General features: G+C 38.4%; 1 protein-coding gene across 3 annotated transcripts in view; it reads left to right on the plus strand.

The window, feature by feature from the left end:
- PDE5A (phosphodiesterase 5A) overlaps positions 1-19,422 on the plus strand; it is a 164,505-nt gene that overhangs the window by 79,880 nt on the left and 65,203 nt on the right. For all 3 annotated transcript variants that reach the window (XM_062199687.1, XM_062199689.1, XM_062199688.1), the window contains exons 8-10: positions 3,655-3,763; positions 4,720-4,807; positions 16,836-17,011. In XM_062199687.1, the coding sequence (XP_062055671.1) occupies positions 3,655-3,763; positions 4,720-4,807; positions 16,836-17,011 (373 nt within the window). The remainder of the gene's footprint in view (positions 1-3,654; positions 3,764-4,719; positions 4,808-16,835; positions 17,012-19,422) is intronic.

The raw sequence follows: 19,422 nt of genomic DNA on the forward strand, positions 1-19,422 counted from the left end.
ACTGTGGTGAGTTTGATTACAACATGTCATGGTGAGAATCTCTTTTGGTCATGTTTATTAGGGGTTCTATAAGCTTCCTGTACTAAGATGTCTCTGTCCTTCTCCAAACCTGGGAAATTTTCTGCTAGTATCTCACTAAAAAGGCCTTCTAATCCTTTCTCCCTCTCCATGCCTTCAGGAACTCCTAGAACCCGAATGTTAGGTTTTTTAATAGTATCCTGTAGATTCCTGACAATATTTTTTATATTTCTAATTTCCTCTTCTTTTCTTTGGTTTGCCTGTTTCCTTTCCTGTTCTCTGTCTTCTAAGTCCGATATTCTCTCTTCTGCTTCGCCCATTCTGTTTTTAAGGCTCTCTAATGTGTTTGTCATTTGATCTATTGAATTTTTCATTTCATTATGATTTCTCATCACTATCACAGTTTCTTGTTCTACTAGTTGTTTCATTTCATTTTGATTCCTCCTTAATATTTCATTTTCATGAGAGAGATTTTCTATCTTGTCCATTAAGGATTTCTGTAGTTCAAGAATTTGTTGTTGAGAACTTCTTAATGTTCTTATCAAATTTTTGAGATCCGCTTCTTGCATTTCTTCAATCTCATCATCTTCATAATCTTGAATTGGGGTGTCTTTTTCATTTGGGGGCGTCATAGTGTCTTCCTTGTTCTTGTTAGCTTGGCTTTTGCGTTTGTTGTTTGGCATGTTGGAGATATTTGGTTTCTTCACTGCGGTGTTTTTTCTTGTTATACTATGGCTCTATATTAAGTGTACTGTCTGCTTTGGTGGAGCCTGAGAGGCTTGAGATGAGCGTGGCCTGAGAGCTCTGTTTGGTTCCTCAGGGTTGAGGGTGCACCAAAGGTGACACTCCCAGGTTAGGCGTGGTAAATCTCTCTCTCTCTTTTCTTTTTTGATTCAAAAGGGAAGTAATTCCGTATGGCTGAATGGAATTGGAGGTAGTTAGCAGGTGAATGATATACCCACAGGAGCCAGAGATTGGAAGCTCTTTCCCAAGGACCACACAGGGAATCTCTGCTGCCCTCAGTGTGGGCTCCAATTCTCCTGCAGTCTCCCACTGGGTTGCCAAGTTAGATCCTAATCTCCTGTTATTTCACTCTCCCAGAGTCAGGTTTTTCTGCTAGGCTCAGGGCCGGTGCAGACCTGAGGTCGCCCTGCTTATGACGTATGTCAAAATGGCGCCTGCTCTTTGTCTTGCTAGTCTTTGAGAGGTGAGCGGTGAGAGAGAAACTCGTGTCCGTATCGGTCACTTTTTTTTTTCCCCTCTCTCTCTTCTAGTTAGCCTGGTGAACTTTTCCCCACAGAGTTTCAGTCCTCGTTCCCTCTAGTCTCCTCTTTCTGCTTTCCTGCTGGTGTCTCGGGCTATTGAGGTTCAGCTCACCTCGCGTTCCAGCACTGGTGTGTTGAGTATGCTGCTGGTGTCCCGAACTTGGGCTCCCACGCTCTCCACGCAGGTCCACTGTGAATCACTAGTTCCAGAAGAGTTTCCTCTGCTGTTTCTTCCCCTACTCTTCCTTGAACCTGCAGTATCTCCACTTTTATTAAACTGTCTTTTCCCATACTATCAGTGTACTCCCTTCCTATTCCACCATCTTGCCGCTCGCTCATCCATATTCTTTACATTGTACTTTCAAAAATCTTCCACTGTCTCTCCGAGCTTAGCATTTTCTGCTTGAGATCATCACATTAATCCTGACAATCTAACCATTGAATGTTTCCCAAATGCACAGAGAATGCCTCCATTTGAACACAGTGTTTTATATTGCTTTTTTTCTGCCTGGAATATCCTCTCCTTCAATCCTGATACCTCTCTTCTCTTTTTAACTCTTAGCTAACCATTTATGCATTTCTGTAATGCCACCTCCTCAACCTACTCCATTTAAGTGCTCTCTGTCCATCTTCTCTATATGTGTGGTACTTGCATAGGTACCAACTCTATTGACCAGGATGCATGAAATCCTAGTCTATGAGTCATGAAAGCCCAAAGCAGAAATAGCTTAACCAAGAATGCAGTATTCTTACTCTGCTGCAAAAGCTCAGAGGGTGGCAGCTCAGGGTTGGTGCTGCTACACCACAAAGCCCTCAGGAATCCAGGCATCTTTGGGTGTTCTACTGTACATGTCTAGGGTAGGATCCTTCCCTTCAGGATCAAGGAGACAGCTGCAGCCATCATGTGTGTGTTTTAAACAGTTAGGGTGGAGGATAGGGACAAGAAGAGCTGAGAGGAGACATAAGCTGCCTCTTTGGTAAGGTTTCTAGAAGCTGCCTCACACATTTCCTCTTACATCCTCTTGACCAGGACTTAGTCATGTGGTGATACTAACATTAGGGTGGCTAGAATTTAGTCTTTATTCTAGGTGACCGTGCATTCAGACGGAGAAAAATGCAGTTATTGAGGGAAGAGTTGGCAGGCCCTGCACCAGACCCTACCCTAATAGTTGTTGCAACTAAAACTGTATTTTTCATTCTGCACAGCCCTCTAGTAGAGGTTGCAAGTTCCCTATAACAGTTACTAGCCTGTACAAGTTTGCCTAATGGAGCACGCGTTCCATCTGTATTTACTGAGTACAGAACTGAGAACTTTCAAAAATTCCTTATAGAGTAATAAATAAATATGGCATCTTGTAACTTTAATAAATCTGATATACATTTTTCACTAAAATAACCATTAGAAAAACAAGATTTCCAAAGAATTACAAACGGAATTAGGTATCTGTTGATTTATAGGTAATTGTAGTGCTTCCATCTCTATGTCAACTCCTGGGAATTTGAATTTATAACCTCTTACAAGTTACTTAAGCATTTGGAGTTTCTGCTGGTCTTTACTGTTAACAATTATGATAAGAATAATTATTATTGTTACTTTAAAGAATTACACAAGACTGACTTCTCTCACGTAATTTTCATTTTTTTTATCATTAGTAGAGCAGCTTCTTATTTACTTTTCTGCAGTCTGTTGCTGTTTATAAAATATTAATAGTTTTAAACATTCTCTTAACCTTTTCTTGAATGTCACTCAGATAATATTCACATGATAGGTCCCTAAGAGACTACGATTACAACTGCTATATGTGATAATTTTCATGCCTTCACAGATTATCAGTTTAGTCTTGAGAAATAAGGTCAAATATCCTTTATTCAAAATTCTTGGGATCAGAAGCATAATAATATAGCTTAAGGATGGGACCCAGGTCTGAACAGGAAATCCATTTCTGTTTTGTGTATACCTTATAAATCTGGCCTGAAGGTCATTGATACAACATTTTTAGTGTACCTGCAAATCTGATTGTGACTGATCACATGGTGTCAGGTGTAGAAATTTCCACTGTGGTCTTAGTCAGTGCTCTAGACCTTTCAGATTCTAGAGTGTTTTAGATTTCCAACTTTCAGATTAGGGATGTGCCTCCTGTACATATGACATATTTTAGATAAATAAGTAGTTGTGGACTTTTGTATTTTTAAAATGTTTGTAGGAGCTACCAGAATTGTAAATCATCAAACACATTAACAGGCTGCATTTTCTAGTGAAGATAGAGATTTTTACGTTTAAGACTGTTATGTTTATCTTTTATAATTTATTTACTTTGTGTTTTCTTTTTTTTTACTACATAGAAGGAACTCATATCTGTTATTTTCACAGGGAACGTGATTCAAACAAAATCAATTATATGTATGCTCAATATGTCAAAAATACTATGGAACCACTTAATATCCCAGATGTCAGTAAGGATAAAAGATTTCCTTGGACTGTAAGTAACCCAATTTTAGATTTCAGACTAGAAGACTGTTTCCCCCTAAATTTGTACATAAGCAGTTACTGACAACTGAAAGACTAGTCCTTAAATGAACTAAGAGTGATCCATGCTTTCCCTGGTCTGATAAAGAACAAAATATCTTACAACACTGTTGAGAGCTGTATTGGTTATTTTTCTCTGCACCATTTTCAGTGTTTTAAACGTGTATTAGTGGACTGTCATATATTCATTTGGTACTCTAGGTAATTTATTACATATATAAGGTCAAGTGACACTTCTTAGATAGTATTGCTGGTGTTCTACATCTTATCCACAGAAATTAAATTGCATATGACTTGAATATTTGTAATTGGTAACCTACCATAGTGATTTGTTCTGCAGGAAAATGAATATTTGTTTTCCTTGACAGAAAAGCTATTAGGATCATGTCTCAGGCACTAGAAACTTTGCATTCTAGCATTTTCTCTCATTTATGTCAGAAAAATAAGTGCTTTGATCTTGTGATTTGCATATCTGGGAGACCTTTTTAGAACTTTAATATTATGGGTGATAGAAACATTGGTATTACCAAAGAAGAACAGGTTGCAACATCATTTTTTAGGTGGAAGGATGCTTTTGAATTCTGCCCCTCTTATTAAATTATTTGTGACATGTATTCTATCAGTATAATAGCAGGAATATTTTACTTAAAATAACTATAAAGTACTTGGGAAGTTTTCATGGAAACATATAAATCTTGGACATTATTTTTAAATAAAGACTGGTTGCTTCACATTGCATTTATGTGAACTTCGTTATAATGTGTACTTTTTCTGCATTTCAGTGTTTTCTCCAGCTAATAAAAGGGGACTCTCTTAGTGGATTCACATGTGCCATATGGTTCATATGATCTCTAATGGACAAATCAATCTTTTTATCATTTTAGCTGTTTTGTTTTTGTTTTTGTTTAGAATGAAAACACCGGAAATATAAACCAGCAGTGCATTAGAAGTTTGCTTTGTACACCTATAAAAAATGGAAAGAAGAATAAAGTCATAGGTAAAGCCTTTCCATTAACCTATATGCTGCACTTTTTAAAATGTATTCTCTGCTACTCTTTTTTTCAAGTATAAATGTAAAGAATAAAATGTCTAAAAAATATTGGAATAAAAGAATTTGGAAGTCATTTAATATTGATAAATGCCAACAGATGTTTTTTAAATATCTTATTAGCTACTCTATAATTATAATCTTATTGAGCAGAATATTTCACCTTAGAATGATGCTATATTGAAAGTTAGTAGACTTAACTGGGACATATCAAGTTGATTATGTGTATTGTTTTAAAATCTCACTTCCTGGTTTTCAGGGTTTTTTTTTATGTAGTTTGGGATTTAGGTTGTATTAATTTATTCTTTCAATAAATTTTTATTAGACACTGCATTGTTCATGGCATTTGGGATAAATCAGTGAATGTAACAGAAATCCCTGCTCTTGGGGAGTTTACAGTCTTCTCTGAAGGTTACAGGGAAGAAAGTCTAGTTCAGGAATAGTAGAAGAATGCATTATCCAAAGATAGAATAATGCTTGTTTCTTGTACTGCATTTATGTTGAGTATAGCAGAAAATATGGGGTTTTATATGGCAATCATCCATGATTGACATGGATCATATGAATTATTATCATTGTCCCAAAAACCTGAAAATAAAGGAAATATGAGTGACTTGTAAAGATTAAAATTTAAAAATTAAAAACCTAAAGGGAGCAGCAGTTAGATTTATAAATTTATCTTAAAAGGTCTGAATAATTTCAGGTCGCAAGATTTGACTATACTTTTATTGAAGGCAAATATCAGTCAAAAAGAGGGAGCAGGAAGTATCATTAATGAAAAGGGGAGCAAAAGACAGATATTCAAAGTGTCTATCCAGGTTCTGACAGGGAGCGAGGGAACTTTTGTCCCTTAATGTGGAGCTGGAGGTAAAGAGTTGCATCAGTGTGCATTGAGGATTCTGACCATATGATGGGCCACAGCTTGGGTGGAGATGATGGATGCAGCAAGTTGTAGCCAACAATTTCTCAGCACGTCCAGTCCCTTGCTAATGTTAATACGCATCCTGACCGGGAGATGGGTACCTCGGCTCACTGCCATGGAGCGTTCCGTGACTCTGACTTCCCTTGATCTCACTCCAGGCCCATCCCTCTGACGTCCCTTGTTCTCAGTATTTTTCTTTCCAGTGTAGGTTAGCTCACAGGAATTGAATGCATTATTCATGTCCTCTCGAATATCTTAGATGTCTTGGATCGTTGCTTCTTCCTGTATATTAGTAAACTGGACTTGAAGCAGTAGGCTGCAGCTGCAGGTATACAGACCCATGTTCCTGTGACAGATCTATTTCTTGTTGTGCATTAGTAAGTATTCTGGCTTTATAAATCAGTTTTGTCAACTTAGTAACCATGACTTCACCCCAGAGAGAGAGAAAGAGAGAGAGAGAGAATCTGTACCCAGCATACCAATCTGGACTCTAAGCCAGCAGGACTGAAGAGTCAAATCCTGACCCTGATGAATTGCATGCTAAAGCCTCTTAGAAGCCAGCATGCCAACTCCCTGCTGGGCTGTTTGGTCAACTGTACTCTTCTATCATTCTGAGAGCAAAAAAGCAGAAGCTTATGAATATGTAAATTCTTCTAAAGATTATCACTAATCAGCTATCTAACAAGCATTAAAAGGAGCATGCAGAGTATACCTTACAGTGTATGATCCAAAGCAAATGTTACATTATAAAATGTTATTTCCTAGGGAGATCAAGGGGAAAACCACATGACAAATGTTATGTTCGTTTTAAGATGATTTTTCGTATACGTACAAAGATTTACGGTAAAGCTGCCAGTGACCTTTGAAAATATGTAGTTCAGTTCCAGGAGGGATACAGTATTTACCAGCAAGTTGTCATAAGAAGGAAGACAGAACAGCAGCTTGCCAGACAATGAGCCCTACCTTCACTTTTCCTCCGTGGGGTCTCTGAGAACAGGACTGGCTGGCAGAAGCTATGCTCGGGCTCTTTCATGCTGTGTGCAGATGATACATGAGAGCTGGATAAGGGAAGTGCAAAGAGCACTGGACTAGCACGGGGACTCCCAGCTTCACATTGGCTCCCCTCTTCCTTTTTCAGTGTAAAGGATTACGGGCCCACTATGGGTCTCTGAGGGGATGAACTCAGTAACCTTTCGGATCTATTCACAGTTCACATTCTATGCACTTGTCACTGTGTCAGACAAGTGAGCAGCAAAATTGAAAGAACTATTGAAATCAACAGACTTTTCTTGGCATGCATGTTGTGTCACTCTGCTTGATAACTGAACCAAAAGTAAACAAATGTTTTGAGGGGAGGAAAAATTCTCAGTAAATGAAAAAGAAAAAAGAAAGCAATGATCTACTTAGTGGTGTTGGAGCTGGGGGAAGTTGCTCAAGTTGATCTCAGTTACGAGAGAGAAAACTTCCGCGTTCCTGGCTGCTGTTTAAGTGTTACAGAACTAAGAATTTGAGCTCTGGGCCATTCTTACATACCCACAGATGCAGCATGGAAAATATCATGATTCTAGATCGTTTGTCTTACAAGTCACAGACCAGATTCCACCCTTATGTAGTTCTAATAGAGAATCCCTATAGAATCGCATGAGGAAGGACAGGCAGGCCCATGTGTTTTTTGTAATTTTCTTCTGGCCCTGTCATTTTTTTTTCCATTATTGAGATTTAGATGAAATTACGGCCATTAGACCATTACAGGGTCTGCTATATCGTCAGATTTATTCCCTGAGGTATTGTTTCATATCACCAAATGTTTGCTTAGAGCTCTGGCTAATATAGAGTGTTTCCACCACTTTGCTTCCAGCACTATTAGGAAAATATTTTTTTTCACTCGACACTCATTTATTTTACCCAATTACTTCCCCTATTTATCAGGCAAAATATGCCTTTTTTCCTGCATCATATTTATCATAAATGTTGATGCATCTTTATAGGATAGATTTTTTCAACTTTTATTTAATAAATATAAATTTCCAAAGTACGACTTTTGAATTATAGCAGCTTTCCCCCAATAACCTCCCTCCCACCCGCAACCATCCCATCTCCCACTTCCACTCTCATCCCATTCTTCATCAAGATACATTTTCAGGCCGGCGCCTTGGCTTAACAGGCTAATCCTCCACCTTGCGGCGCCGGCACACCGGGTTCTAGTCCCGGTTGGGGCACCGGATTCTACCCCGGTTGCCCCTCTTCCAGGCCAGCTCTCTGCTATGGCCCGGGAAGGCAGTGGAGGATGGCCCAAGTCCTTGGGCCCTGTACCCGCATGGGAGACCAGGAGAAGCACCTGGCTCCTGGTTTCGGATCAGCGAGATGCGCTGGCCGCAGCGGCCATTGGAGGGTGAACCAGCGGCAAAAGGGAAGACCTTTCTCTCTGTGTCTTTCTCTCACTATCCACTCTGCCTGTCAAAAAAAAAAAAAAAAAAAAAAGGTGAGAGACTTCACCTAAAAAAAAAAAAAAAAAGATACATTTTCAATTATCTTTATATACAGAAGACCAACTTAGTATATACTAAGTAAAGATTTCAACAGACTTGCACCCACACAGACACACAAAGTATAGAGTACTGTTTGAGTAGTAGTTTTACCATTAATTCACATAGTCACATTAAGGGCAGAGAACCTACATGAGGAGTAAGTGCACAGTGACTCCTGTTGTTGATTTAACAATTGACACTCTTATTTCTGATGTCAGTAATCACCCGAGGCTCTTGTCATGAGCTGCCAAGGCTATGGAAGCCTCTTGAGTTCACCAACTCGGATCTTATTTAGACAAGGCCATAGTCAAAGTGGAAGTTCTCTCCTCCCTTCAGAGAAAGGTACCTCCTTCTTTGATGGCCCATTCTTTCCACTGGGATCTCACTCACAGAGATTTTTCATTTAGGTCTTTTTTTTTTTTTGGCCATAGTGTCTTGGCTTTCCACCAGCAAAACTCTCATGGACTTTTTAGCCAGATCAAAATGCCTTAAGTGCTAATTCTGAGGCCAGAGTGCTGTTTAGCACATTTGCCATTCTATGAATCTGCTGTGTATCCTACTTCCTATGTAGGACCATTCTCTCCTTTTTAATTCTATCAATTGTTATTTGCAGACACTGGTCTTATTTATGCAATCCCTTTGTCACTTAATCCTATCTTTTTGATCATTTATGAACTTAAACTGATCACTTTAACAAGTACATGCCACCTTGATGAGATTGAATTGGAATCCCCTGGCACGTTTCTAGCTCTATCGTTAGGGGTAAGTCTGAGTGAGCATGTGCTGAACTGTACATCTCCCTCTCTTATTCCCACTCTTATTTTTAACAGGGATCACTTTTCAGTTAATTTTAAATATTTAAGAATAATTGTGTATTAATTAAAGAGTTCAACCAATGTATTTAGGAGAACAAAAAAAAAAATACTAAAAGGAATAAAATAGTAAGTTGTTCCTTGACAGTCAGGACATGGGCTGATCAAGACATTGTTTCTCATAGTGTACATTTCATTTCAACAGGTTTTATTTTAGGTGATCAGTTAGTTGTCACCGATCAGGGAGAATATATGACATTTGTCCCTTTGAGACTGGCTTATTTCACTCAGCATGATGTTTTCCAGATTCCTCCATTTTGTTGCAAATGACCAGACTTCATTTTTTTTTTTACTGCTGTATAGTATTCTATAGAGTACATATCCCATAATTTCTTTATCCAGTCTTCTGTTGATGGGCATTTTGGTTGATTCCATGTCTTAGCTATTGTGAATTGAGCTGCAATAAACATTGAGGTGTAGACAGCTCTTTTATTTGCCAATTTAATTTTTAGGATAGATTTTGAAGAAATTAGTTCCATAGCCATCAAAAAACAATGTTTAAAACTTCTCCACTTTAAAGAGCTTATATTCCTATCTCCTTGTCTGTATAAACAAACAAAATGCATAATAAAAATTACAGTGCTATACTACACATTGTTTGAGTGAGAAATACAATGTATATTTGTTACTGAATGTGTGCTCTAAAATGGATTCTCTCTCTCGCTATCTATCTATCTGTACACACACATATATATACATACATATTTTTATTTCCATAATTAATTTTTCAGTCTCTTACACAATTGACTGCATTTCAGTCAACTATGGACTGTGCTACTGTGGTATGAATAAAACATGGAAGATAATATTGCCTGGTGACATAGCTGCCTTGTTTGTGTCAGCACACACTATAATGTTCACACAGGGACTAAATTGCTTGATGACACATGTCTAGAACATGTCATTAAATTCACATGTCTTCCATATTTTAACATCTGTTCTGTTAGCCTATTTGAACTGGCCACACACCTGCATCACTCTGATGTTCTATAAGACACTTTTTTTGCTTTAGAGATTTATTTAAATATTTGAAAGGCAGAGTTAGAGAGAAAGAGAAAGAGAGAGGGAGAGATCTGTTGGTTCAATCCCTAAATGGCCACAATGACAGGAGCAGGGCCAATCCAGAGCCAGGAGCTTCATTCTGGTCTCTCATGTGGGTGCAGGGGCCCAAGTACCTGGGCCATTTTCTGCTGTCTTCCCAGGTACATCAGCAGGGAGCTGGATCGGAAATGGCACCCATATGGGATGCTGGCTCCACAGAAAGCTGCTTTACCCACTGTGCCATAGCTTCCGCCCCCATAAAGCACTTTCTTTGACTTCCTTTGTGTCAACAAAATTCAAGAGACCTGCATGCTTACAGAATGTTCCTGAGTAGTCCTCAATACACTTTGGAATCATTGATTCTGACTCATGTCATCTTATCTGTTCTATTCATTTATTTTGACCTTGTTTAGTAACTGATGCAAATGTGGATCTTTAAAATAGGTGAATAGTTGGAGAAATAATCTCATCTATATGTTACAACATAATTCCAAGGCATAAGTAAATATTCTAATGTTAAATAAGTGAACAGTGACTTATGTTGTTAATTTAACAATTAACACTCTTATTTATGATGTCAGTGATCACCTGAGGCTTTTGCCATTAGCTGCCAAGGCTTTGGAAGCCCTTTGTAACCACAAACTCCGTCAGTATTTAGACAAGGCCATAAGCAAAATGGAAGTTCTTTCCTCCCTTCAGAGAAAAGTACATCCTTCTTTGATCACCCCTTCTTTCCACTGAGGTCTCACTCACAGAGATCCTTCATGTAGGATATTTTTTGCCACAGTGTCTTGGCTTTCCATGCCTGAAATGCTCTCATGGGCTTTTCAGCCACATCCAAAAACCTTAAGGGCTGATTCTGAGGTCAGAGTGTTACTTAAAATGATTGTCATTCTGAGTCTGATGTGTGGACTGTTTCCCATGTTGAAACATATCTCCCTTTTAATTCTGTCTATTATTATTGCCAAGCATTTGATGCTATTTATATGATCTCTTTAACAAAATTCTAACTAAAACCATCAGAGGAGTAGAAAAGATGAAATAAGATGAGATACAGAAAAAGAGAAGGCAAAACTAAATGATTTACAAATGATATAATTGTTAAATGGAAATCTGATAGACTCAGCTGAGAATACCTGTCTACAAAAGACAGTTTTTAGTATGTTCCTGGTTATAAGATTATTAAAGAGAAATAATTTTAACATATACCAAGCCAAATTTGTTAGAAAAAAAGTGAAAATAAATTTCATTTAACATATTAACAAGGAATAAATTTGGCCAGAAATAGGTACCATCTGTAAAAGGAAAACTGTAAAATTATACTAATTTAAAAGTCTTTAACAAGTGAAGTAATGTTTCCTGAATGATTAGAATCTATTTTCCAATGTATTGACTATTCCCAGATCAGATTTACATTAACTTAATTCATACATACCCTTGTCAGACTTTTGTAGGCAGGATCAGAGTTTTTTCCCTATCAACATTTAAAACATTTACATCTGGAAGATGTAAAAAGAATTAGAGTGGATAGATAGAATTGTTATCATTAAAATGATATTGTAAAAGTAACATAATTAAAAGTTGTAGTAGGGCTGGGCATTTAGTCTCCCGATTAAGATGCCCACTAAGAAACCTACATCTCACATTGGAGCATCTGGACTGAATTCCTAGCTCTGGCTCCTGGTTCCAGCTTCCTGCTACTGCAGACCCCGGGAGGCAGTGATGGCTCAAATAATTGGGTTCCTGCTGCCCACATGGAAGACTAGGATTAAGTTCTCCATTCCCAGTTTTGATGTGGCCCAGCCCCAGCCATCACAGGCATTTGAGGAGTAAATCAGTGGACCAAAGTGAATACTCCCTCACTCTCTCGTCCTCTCAAAGAAGTAAATAAATAAAAACAGAACAAACAACATCTTTGAAAACCAGAAAAATTACAGTATATATGCCAGAAGAGATGGTGAGATTGATGGGACAGAGCAGAAAGTCTAAATGTAGAACTGAATCTGGTGTATATATAACTGTGTTATTTTATATAATAGAGTATATTTCATTGCTTGTAAATAAGATACCATTGGTTGAAAGAGATGTTATATATCTCCAAGAAAAAAAAAACTATGAAATCATTGAAAATAATTATAGTTAACTATGATAAGCTATTGTTTAGAAAATCCAATCTAATTTAAAAAATAAGAAAGAACAGTAATAGTAATTAAAATAAATATGAATTTAATATAAGATGGCATTTCATAAAATCAGAGAATATATAACAATTCAAGTGTTATAAGACTCTATGAGTAATGTAGGGGAAATTAAGTTGGATTACAAGCTTAAAAGTAATACAATGGATCCAAAAAAGTATTAAGAAAAAATATAGCTTTATATGTAATCTTAAAACAGGGAAGCCTGTTTTAAAAACAATTAACAATTACTATAGTTGAAAACTGGGAAGATGGTTATATTGATTCCTTGAAAAAAATTAAATCTTTTGTAAAGCAAAATTCTCCCTAAAATACGATAACTGGCAAATGACAGGATAATTAGGGTAGATTTTACAAATTATTAAGACAGGATGCTAATTGTGGAGTCAGTGTTGTATGGTTGAGAGTCCAGGGCAAGTGTTGACCCTGCTTCACTGAAAAGCCAGGAGTTGTGGAGAGGGAAATATACTGTTGACCTTAGAAGCTAGTTGGTCCCTTCAGTGTAATCTTCAGTGGTGACTTCAGTGTGATGATGGAGTGAAACCATATAAATGAAATCATATAAGCAATTTGTGAACTCTCAACGTTATGTAAAACCTTTCATTTACTATCTAACTACTTGGTTTTCCCCCTTATGATTGTACTTATTTTTTGCTGAATGATTTTATTTTGGATTCTGCATTAACTACTTTTTTTCTTTTAGATTTTTGTCATTTTTTTAAGTTTATATAAAGTGAACAAATTTTATGTATTACATATATTCAGATTTACGGCATAGTGAGACTGCCCACCCTAGGCTGCCTCCTGCCCAGGCTCTCACGCCTCCCTCCACTTTGTTTTTATATGTAAATAAGTCTGAGCTCCTTTGGCTTACCAGTAGGAAAGCCATCTCAAAGTACCAGTTTACATTTCATTACTATGTTTTACTCTTTCAGATTATCAATGAAAGCTGTGAAAACTATATCTGTAAATGAACCCAAGCTTTAAGTTTTCTCCATGACAGACTTCATTTGTTATAACCTTTTATCATAGCTTTAAAAACAAAACTTAGGTATTTTTGTTTGATATAAGTACATCTTCTGCAGGGTGTAAAGATAGCAATGGGATTACAATATATCAATATGTAATTGACATCAATATCAACTACATATCAATATGGCTGCCCATTCCACCTTCCAAGCAGAACTAAATGATAAGATTCATGGATAATTTGTTTTCAGTGTCCCTTTCTTTGCCCTGAACCTAAATAATTCTGTCTGTATATCTATTTCTGTAGTGGTGCATTGTGACTTAGACGTGTGTTAACTGTTCTGCTCTGAACTGTGGTTGTTACAGCAGACTCTTAATATTTATATACTTAGCATTCCATTTAAATGACTTGTGAACAATTCCAGAGGTATCTCTTAGGACCTCTTAATGTCTTCACAGGGTGAATTTTGACTGAGACATAGGTTTGAACTGCTGTTCAGAACAGTTACTTAGCTAAGTCATAAGCCTAGAAGACTGCCTGCTAGCCATGTCTCCACTCCTCCTTGTGTGTACTTTCCTTGCTATACATGTAGGAATTCTTATGAAGTAATAAAGAAAATTCTTGCTTATGAATGCTGGCCATCAAGCAGGCAAAAAGTTTAGTAAAAATTGAAAAGCAATTCCACTGTGATGTGAATATAAGGGCATGAAACACATGACTCTCAGGAAAATGTGATCTGGGAGGCAGCCAGAAGCCTATATAAACAGTTCCATATTTATAATTTGGAGACTCACAAAGACTGGAGGACATAGCCCTTGCATTTTTACCATACATGGGATATATACTTTTAAATTGCATTGACTGCCATTTAGCACAGGGTTTTTACTTGTAATGTCCAAATTCATTATTAAACATTTTTAATGTTTTCCTTGATAATGGAGTGTTAGAAGTCATCACTGCAGCACTAATGATGATAAATAAACATGCAGATGTATTTACTGCTTAAAGTAGACAAAATAAGAAGAGAACGGAGAACATAGATCATTTATTTTTTTAAAGATTTATTTATTTATTTGAAAGTCAGAATTACACAGAGAGAAAAGGAGAGGCAGTGAGAGAGAGAGGTCTTCTATCCGCTGGTTCACTTCCTAAACGGCTGCAACGGGCAGAGCTGTGCTGATCTGAAGCCAGGAGCCAGGAGCCCCATCCAGGTCTCCCACATGGCTGCAGGGGCCCAAGGACTTGGGCTGTCCTCCACCGCCTTCCCAGGCCATAGCAGAGAGCTGGATCGGAAGTGGAGCAGCTAAGACGTGAACCAGCGCCAATATGGGATGCTGGCACTGCAGGCAGCGGCTTTACTCACTACGCCACAGTGCCAGCCCCGAACATAGATCATTTATAATGTTCAAAATGAAGTGCACCCCAGTGGTGATAAAGAGACAACCATGTACAAATCCATGCATATGAGGAGTACTTCAAAAAGACTATGGAAAATGTGTATTCTGAAAAAAATTATGCATGGATTTCAAAAAAAAAAAAAAAAACTTGTAACTCCATTGTCCATGAACTTTTTGAAGTGCCCTCATGTCATCACAGATTTTATGCAATCCTTTTGTGCTCCAGGAAAAATAAAGACTAATAGACTATAATCTTCATGGGAAAGTAGTTTGGGTCATAGCTGCAGTCCTGTACTTTCTTATGAAGTGAGCCTTTTTTTTTTTTTTTTTTTGAGTTTCTGCTGTGTGCCAGGCATGTTACTAGCTGAGGAAATGGAACTGAAAAAAAATCTCTAAGCCCATAATATATGCTGCTCAGAGAGACAGAAATAAAATCCATCAGGATACATCAGGTGCTAATGTTAAAGGCATGGAAAAGAGAAGTACCTGCCACACCTGGGAGGCAGGTGGCCTCCAGAACTCCCCAAGGAAGTGTAGGATCAAGTGGGAAGCCGGTTAGGGGAAAGATCCAGGCCTTTGGAAAAGCCCAGGTGACGGTGTACACAGACAGGATGCAAACAGAACTGCTGGCAGTGATCCGACAGGAAAATGGGCAACAACGTGGTGAAAAAAGAGACCTTTAGAACCCAGTGGAGTTGGGGACCAAACTGAGTGGGAGGCTTAAATTTCGAATCCACACATAGTACTTGAGAGACTTTTTTTTTTTTTTTTTGACAGGCAGAGTGGGCAGAGTGGACAGTGAGAGAGAGAGAGAGAGATCTTCCTTTTGCTGTGGGTTCACCCTCCAATGGCCGCTATGGCCAGTGTGCTGCGGCCGGCGCATTGCGCTGATCCAAAGCCAGGAGCCAGGTGCTTCTCCTGGTCTCCCATGGGGATGCAGGGCCCAAGCACTTGGGCCATCCTCCACTGCACTCCCAGGCCACAGCAGAGAGCTGGCCTGGAAGAGGGGCAACCGGGACAGAATTCGGTGCCCCCACTGGAACTAGAACCTGGGGTGCTGGCGCCGCAGGCGGAGGATTAGCCTATTGAGCCATGCGCTGGCCAGTACTTGAGAGACTTTTAGCAAATAACAAAACCCTCTGTCACATAGGGATCATTACACCCACCTTACACTATAAACTGTGAGCTCCTCAATTATGCATTTATTAACATATTTAACACAATGCCTGTGCCTCCAGTGTGCATGTGATACAAGTCTATTTCATAATTAGAAATAGAAATGATAAGGACTTATGTTTTATCCCGCGGTAGGCTATCTCATTGAACTCCTGGAGAAAGCACTAGACTCAGAATCCCACAGGACAACCAGCTCAATGAAGCTATGTATAATGTTGATAAACTCTTCCATTCCTATGGACTGCTGGTTTTGTTTTCCAAGATAGGCGGGAATTAGGGGTTACAATTGTCTTCAAAGAATAGATCTGCTTAAAATTTCTCAGTAAACAGTCATTTTTATTTTCATGCATTTGTTGCATCAAAAGTTGTCTGCAAATATGATTCTTCTGGATATGCAAGTACATAATTAAAATTTGAGATTGTCTATGTGAATTGCCTGCTTTTTTTTTTTTTTTTTTTTTTTGCATTCTATTCTGTATTTGTGTTTTTTAGCTTCTGGTTTCTCAGTACGAAAAGGCAATCTGTGTGACCCAAAATTCTTATGTGCATCAAAATTGTTCTCTTGGCGAGTGTACAAAAATCCAATTAGTTTCCAAAGGACAGATTGTCTTTGGGGATTCAACTGATCTAAAATTCGTGACCAAGTCTAAAAGAAAATAGCACTCTAGGATTTTTGGAACACAAGCACTTTGTATTTAGGATTGTGTGAACCTAGTACTCTTGTAACATAATTTTTGTCTTTCTAGCTCATATTTGTGGGGATTCATTTGCTTAAAGAGTAAAGTTATGAGCCAATTCTGGATGTGTGTGTTAAAGTCAATAAAAGCCATGTTAATTAAAATAACATATGCTCAATTTCTTGGATTGTTGTAGGGGTTTGCCAACTTGTAAATAAGATGGAGGAGAACACAGGCAAGGTTAAGCCCTTCAACCGGAATGATGAACAGTTTCTGGAAGCTTTTGTCATCTTCTGTGGCTTGGGGATCCAGAACACACAGATGTATGAAGCAGTGGAGAGAGCGATGGCCAAGCAAATGGTCACATTAGAGGTGGGCTGGCGCTTCCTGCCCTCTCAGTCTCCACATCTGAACACAGCTCTTACCTTTCCCTCCCAGCAACTCGTGGCATGTTAGTTACATCACAGTGTCCTCGCACGAATTGTGCGAGTGACATGGTGAGGCCTTATTACCCTTATTTAGGCAGTTAAGGAAGCTAACGTTTTAGAAAGTCCCCAGAAGTCACATGACCAAACCAAGGCTCGGGCTGTTTACCCCTTCTTGCCTTTTCTGCAGAAGGTAATCCTTGAATCCAGACTTGAATACACATCTGCTGCCACTGTAGCCTGCCCTCCCTGTCCCCACCTCTCCAGAACACTTATGAAAAATTAGAAATAGAAACAGAAACCATGATTGTAGAGAATTAGAAGTGAGGAAAAGGAAAAAAAAGAAACAATCAATGAAAAACAGAAATGGTTTAAACCCTGGACAGGCTACTTCAGAATCATCTAAGAAACTTTTTCAACCTACAAATTACTGACCTCACTGCTAAAAATTCCGATTCAGTAAATCTGGGTAGAGGCTGGGAATGTGTATTATTACAGAGTTCCCCCAAGAGATTCTGAATGTGCAGGAAGCAAGTGAACCACTGGCTTAGAGAGACTGATCTCGAGCAGGCTCCCTCCCATGTAGCCTGCCCTTTGCACATATATTTCAGTAGCTGCCTTGAAAGTATGCACTTTGTAAGACATGGAAATTTCTTAAACTATAGACCAGCTTAGGGAAATAGACTTTTCAAAAAGTACAGATGTCTTTACTTAGGCATTCATTCATTGCTCTGAAATATATTTGAATGTTTTACCTACTTTTACCTAATTCAAATTGTTGGAAACCAATGTTTGGGGTGTAGAAACATTTCTTCCAATCCCTAATAAATAAATATCAGGAAATAAGAAGATACACATTATGCATCAAGATTAACTAATAAGCAGGATGGTACCCTTTCCAAGATGATTGCATAACACTAATATATTTGCTACAGTATTGCATAAAAGACCTTGGACTGTAAACCAGTGGAAATTTTTCAGATACACACACACACACACGTATTTCAAATACTTTCAATTATGTGACTACACATATACATAGATTTCAAATATATATACAAATATGTGAATATATATTTTATATATAGTTTTTTTAAAGATTTTATTTATTTTATTTGAGAGTTAGAGTTACAGACAATGAGAGAGACAGAGAGAAAGATCTTCCTTCCATTGGTTCACTCCCCAAATGGCAGCAACGGCCAGAGCTGCATTGATCCAAAGCCAGGAGCCAGGTGCTTCCTCCTGGTCTCCCACATGGATGCAGGGGCCCAAGGACTTGGGCCATCTTCCACTGCACTCCCGGGCCACAGCAGAGAGCTGAATTGGAAGTGAAGCAGCTGGGACTAGAACCAGAACCCATATGGGATGCTGGCACCGCAGGTGGAGGATTAACCTACTGCACCATGGTGCCGGCCCATATATATAGTTTTTAATCTAATTTTTCTGGCCGGCGCCATCGTAGCTCAATAGGATAATCTTCCGCCTGCGGCACCAGCACACCGGGTTCTAGTCCCGTTCGGGGCGCCGGATTCTGTCCCGGTTGCCCCTCTTCCAGTCCAGCTCTCTGCTATGACCCGAGAGTACAGTGGAGGATGGCCCAAGTGCTTGGACCCTGCACCTGCATGGGAGACCAAGAGAAGCACCTGGCTCCTAGCTTCGGATCAGTGCGGTGCACCGGCCGCAGCAGCCATTGTGGGGTGAACCAATGGAAAAAGGAAGACCTTTCTCTCTGTCTCTCTCACTGTCCACTCTGCCTGTCTAAATAAATAAATAAATAAAATTTTAAAAAAATAAAATCTAATTTTTCTGGTCTTCTTGTGTTGTATATTGAAGAATCAAATAAAGTCAGCTATGAACTATCATTTCTTTTTTAAATAATTGTTTATTAAGGAAAATTTCAAACATATATGAAAATAGAGATAATAGCATTGTGAACCCCTTTGTTCAGCAGCCATCTTCAGTAACGACCAGTATTCCTGCATCTGTACCTACCCTGATTCTCTGCACTCATTTCCTCCCAGTGGATTACTTTAAAGCAAATCCCGGACATCATTCCATTTTGTTCAGAATCTCAAATATTTTCCTGATTCAGTTTATTTCTATTTTCAGTTAAGTATATGAATAATTAGCTTTCACTTGGTATAAAAAGTTTTCAATTTCAGTTCATTATGTGGAGTTATTTCTGTGATCATGGGTCTAACCTTATTAATAATGTTTCCTTATGAAGCCTTTGTTCAAAAGGCAAGGATGCAGACCCCTCAGGCCTTACAAAGACAGTGAAATACTTTGATCTAGTAGGCATCATCATTATAATAACAAGAAAACAAAACAACAGTAAAATAGTCAACCTTCAGCAAA

This window comes from Lepus europaeus, chromosome 8 (assembly GCF_033115175.1).
Source record: "Lepus europaeus isolate LE1 chromosome 8, mLepTim1.pri, whole genome shotgun sequence".
NCBI classification, from domain to species: Eukaryota; Metazoa; Chordata; class Mammalia; order Lagomorpha; family Leporidae; genus Lepus; species Lepus europaeus.